Here is a 4,849-nt window from a genome sequence, read left to right on the forward strand (position 1 = left end):
ATTCTTGTTAGTATTTGACTTAAATTTAGTTTAATTCTCAGACATTAGAAGTTAATCATATCTATAAGTAGAATAACATGGGGTGTGAAAAATATATATACACAAACTTAAACACAAACAAGTGTTTATGTTTAAGATGGAGCAAAGTGACATTTTAGCACAAACACAGTTATATGTTACAGAACCGACTACAAACTGCACCCATTCAATATTTGTATTAGACTAATGCATTTAAATGTGCAGTTTTGACATCCTCATTCACTCCAAGCTAAAGCGCAATTAACGCTACAGCAGGAGCTCCGTTCCTCAATATGAAGGAGCGTTTATAATAACACCACAAACATGGTGTTTTACTGCCATCTAATGGTGCAGCTGGCATCAGTGTGCCATTATTGTTGTGAGCTCTGGCAGAGGCGGTTCATGGCTTGTGAACATGTACAGGCTTGTAGACACACAACCGTCAAAATATTCAGGACTTGCTTAATGGTGCAGTTGGAACCCGTCAATAATCCTCTAGCTGCTCTTTTAACAGTAAACAGGTTGCATTGAGTGTTTGGTGCCAATGTTTTAGTTCCTGGGTTGTTTTTACCATTGCAATCAAACTGAGTTTGGCAGAGCTGTGACTGTTTCTGCTCCATCATGTCTGTTTGATGTGACTGTACTTTGTGTGAGGAAACATTTTCCATATAGGTGATCCATACTACTGGTTATTTACCTCATGTTTCTGAATGCCAGTGGCAGTAAAACAAACTGTTTAACAAGGATACAGCTAAAGGAACCTTCACCCTGCTGGGCCTCTCTTTTAGGTCATAAACATCATAATATATTATTATAATAGAACATTATTTGTTTTCTTATTATAATAAAAGTGTGATGACGATAAGTGAGAATGATAAAACACATAAAAGTAGAAGTGTGTGTAACATCCATTTATTACCACCTTATATGACAAATCTGGAAATTACAAACATTGTTTAATTGAAACATTATCCTCAACATTTCAAAAAAAAAGAAAAAGAAAATCAAATTGAGCAAAAAAATAAAAATTAAGTTAAAAGGGTGACGAGTCAACCTGAGAAACGGTATACAGACGATCAACTGATCCGGAGAAAAAAACAGAAGCAAAGGGGGGACGTTATACAGAAAACATGACCAGCATTATTTGTCATGTAACACTGATTTACAATACATTTTCACATTTTAAATCAGTTATTTTGCTTTCAAAAAAAAATATTTTTCACACTTTGAGAGCTTTTGGTTTTGGAGAACATTACAAACCTCGATGAACCTTTGTTATAAAAAGGTCCTTTGTTAAAAAATAAGCCACTGCTATAAAAGTATCTCTGACACTGTACTTGAGCTCTCAAGCTTTGGCTTTAAATAATTAGATGAAACCAATTTGAACACCACAAAAACAGGTGAGGTTAAACTCTTCTGTCAGTTAGGAAAAGAGTGTCTACAAGAGGATCCAACTTTGGTGCCAAAACGAGTCAGTAGCTTCACATTTCAGTAGAAAAAAATCTGTTCAAATCTGTTTTTTTTTTTTTTTTTGTTCTCTGTGAGTGTTTTAATCTGATTTATCCCCCCCATCTCCTTGTCATCCACAAATAGTCTGAAGTGAAAAAAATAAAAATCCTGTGCATGAGACTTATTTGGAAGGTAAATAAAATATGATAAAAAATAAATGATGAATGACAGCAATGATCAATATGATAATCACAAATCAACTTCTCCAAAGATGCTGATGGATTGTATACAATTTGCTGTGGTGATCAGAGCCAACACTCATGCAGACACATACAGGGACAGAAAACCCAGCCACGACCGTCACGACTAACAGAGACTAACAGTCGTCTCTGCACATTTCGGAGAGAGGCTGGCAGAGGATAGAAAGCAGGAGAAGAGGACCGGGTAAGTTCTTCTAGCACCCTGCTGCAGAAAAGAGACAAGAGTCCCCCAGCAGACAATTACCCATCCTCTCCTCCTGTCTGTCCCTCCCAAATTTGCAATGTTCTAGTCCATGTTTTTCCTTATTCGATCCACAGATCATCCTCTCCCCCACAGGGTCAGATTAGAAACAGTGCAAACCAGGAGACGTGTGCTTGAGGAGATCTCATCACCAAAGAGTCGGTACATGCACAAAAAGAGTACCCTAAAAGTCTGCTGCCGAGAGCACTAAGAAAAACACGACTATACACTTTATCCATATTATAATCAGTTTTCCTCTACACACTACTAACACGGGAGGGAGAAGGTGAGGGGCAGAGGGACAGAGATAGACGGGTGAAGGAAGGGCAGGAAGAGGTGAAAGGGAGAAAGACCAAGAGAAGCGCTTAAGCACGCTCCCCGCGGATGCGACGTGCCAGCTGGATGTCTTTGGGCCCATGATGGTGACACCTTTGCCGTGGATGGCGCCACAGGGTTGCGTGTCCTCGAACAGACCCCACCAGGTAAGCCTCGCTGCCTCCTGCAGACAGACAAATACAGGAAGATGAGCTGAAATGATTCACTGAACTAAATGACTTTTGGCTTTGGTAACTTTATTACGCCAGAGCTTGAGATTAGGGTTTTGACACTTCTCTGGAATAAATTGATGAACTTCTTTTAAGGACCCTAAAATAATCAATACATTAACGGTCGAGTGAAATTGAATTGCTAAAAGAAGCCATAAGTTTCTGTCCCTGCTCTGCAGAATTTTTACATACAGCAGTCAAATGTTATGTTTATTAGTTATTAGTTATTTGTTACATGCGTTGATAACTGATTATTACAGATTTATTTTCATCTTTTCTCGCTTTTTTAACCCTTGCTTTACCAAACGCTGGCAAGGCCCGTGTATTTCTGGTCTACTTTCACATTAATATCATCCATCCGCTGATTCACCTAATTAACAGTCATCCAGGCCAACTTCTTAGAGTGCGGTTCTGATTCAGTGCTGACCCTGCAGAGCTCACCGAAAAATTTTTGGGCCTTGGCCGCCTGCTGACCTGCAGAGCTCCGATGGCTGCACTCTGGAAACGCAGGTCGGTCTTGAAGTCCTGAGCGATTTCTCGGACCAGGCGCTGGAAGGGCAGCTTGCGGATCAGCAGCTCGGTGGACTTCTGATAACGACGGATCTCACGCAGAGCCACAGTACCGGGCCTTCACAATTCAAAAATGGTTTACTTATGTGTGGAGTATATGGGAAGAATATCTTTTTATATATATATATATACACAGTTTGAGAATGTTTTGTACTCCTCTGCTTCCTAAAAACATTTTAATGTATTCTTCTATAATCTTATCATCAGTAAGTCATGGTTTAGATTTATGTCCAGCCAGAAACAGAGTGAAAACACTGTACTTGTCTGTCTCACCTGTAACGATGGGGCTTCTTGACACCACCAGTGGAAGGGGCGCTCTTGCGAGCAGCCTTTGTGGCCAGCTGCTTACGTGGGGCTTTGCCTCCAGTGGACTTACGGGCAGTCTGCTTGGTACGGGCCATGGCTACTGAAGATCAGCTGAGGAAGACCAGCAAAAAAAAACAACAACAATTCAATAACTCAACCTGTTCTATGATCAACAAGAGTCTTTTTCTGATTTATTGAACATTATTGTTCCTGTTTACCTGCAAAATGCTTCAATGGCACCAATAACGCAAACGTGATAACAGAAAAACAGTAGAAAATAAAAAAGTAGAAATATAACGTAATGTTTGACACTTCTACACTTGAGATGATAGCACTTACACTAAATAACTACCCACTAAATACTCTCAAAGGCATTGTGTTGTTAAATACAACGACACAGATGATACGATAAAGTTTCTTTATTCGAACAGGAAACTTGAAATAAGTTAACTTTTTGGGTAAGTAAACATACAAGGCATTCCCTATCACATCAGCCCGACAGACGTCCATCAAACATGAGCGACGGCACCATTGGCTGCTAGACCAACACGTAGCTAAAAATACAGCGTATGAACCAATCAGCATGCAGAGCCTTCAAAGTAGGCGGGCTCTACAGCTGCCTTCCACTGTTGCTAGGTCCGCCTACCGCGCTCTGATGATGGCGGCGGTTTGATGCGCAAACGGGATAAAGACCCAGGGCAGAAGAGCAAAGGAGTAGCACATAAACAACTTCAATTTTACTAATAACCGCTGCTCCAGCGTACCGGGAAACCGGAGAACAGTACAGAAGACATTTCAAGGAACTCATAGATGGGCAGCGGAGAGCCGAACGGTCCCTAACGGCAGCGTAGAACCGAGCTGAACCGGCGCATTATTTGAAACAGAATTTCCCCTCAACTGAGCGGCTGCAGTAAAGACTGCATTTCACCGTCGCTTCGACAGCCGTGTTTGTTATTCTTCCACACGACAAAATTAGAGCTTTTTTCACAGTTAAACGTGTGTACAAAGAACAAAAAAACACAACTTAAAAATACAAAGTTAATTCACGAACACAGTGACAGATTTGGAGAGGCTTACCTAGGGGAAAAGTGACCAGAAGTCGTGAGAAATGTTTCGCTTGTCTCTATTTTCTTCTTCGTATCCACAATGGGAAGCAGCGTCCAGCGGGAAAATGGCCGCCGCGTCAATCATCTGTCCCACAATGCAACACTGCTCACAAAACACTGTGGTTACTTTTATTAGTTTGACATATTGTGGCCAGCGTGGGTTCATCAGTCCGACTGCGTTTTATTAATATGTATCGAACAAGGCGGTGATTTACATGTGTACCAGTAGAGGGGAAACACAGGGCTGCTGCTGCTGCTGGTTGGACTGTGTCGCCCTTTTCTACATTCACTGTGCATGTGACCAGGGTAAAACCGAAACTTTGACATTTAACTCTGAAGAAGTTAGTCGTGCTG

General features: G+C 41.1%; 1 protein-coding gene across 1 annotated transcript; it reads right to left on the bottom strand.

Annotated features, from left to right (window-relative positions):
* Positions 1-2,333: 2,333 nt before the first annotated feature.
* On the bottom strand, positions 2,334-4,625 carry LOC118341962 (histone H3.3A-like). The gene is made up of 4 exons (XM_035680387.1): positions 4,467-4,625; positions 3,357-3,500; positions 2,909-3,141; positions 2,334-2,467 (listed from the first exon to the last, which is right to left on the bottom strand). Exons 2-4 carry the CDS (start codon positions 3,482-3,484, stop codon positions 2,334-2,336), a joined length of 495 nt encoding a protein of 164 aa, XP_035536280.1. The 5' UTR covers positions 3,485-3,500; positions 4,467-4,625.
* Between the last annotated feature and the right edge of the window lie 224 nt (positions 4,626-4,849).

The sequence above is a fragment of the Morone saxatilis genome, unplaced genomic scaffold (assembly GCF_004916995.1).
Source record: "Morone saxatilis isolate NCDOM2014 unplaced genomic scaffold, NCSU_SB_2.0 Contig8, whole genome shotgun sequence".
Lineage (NCBI taxonomy): Eukaryota > Metazoa > Chordata > Actinopteri > Moronidae > Morone > Morone saxatilis.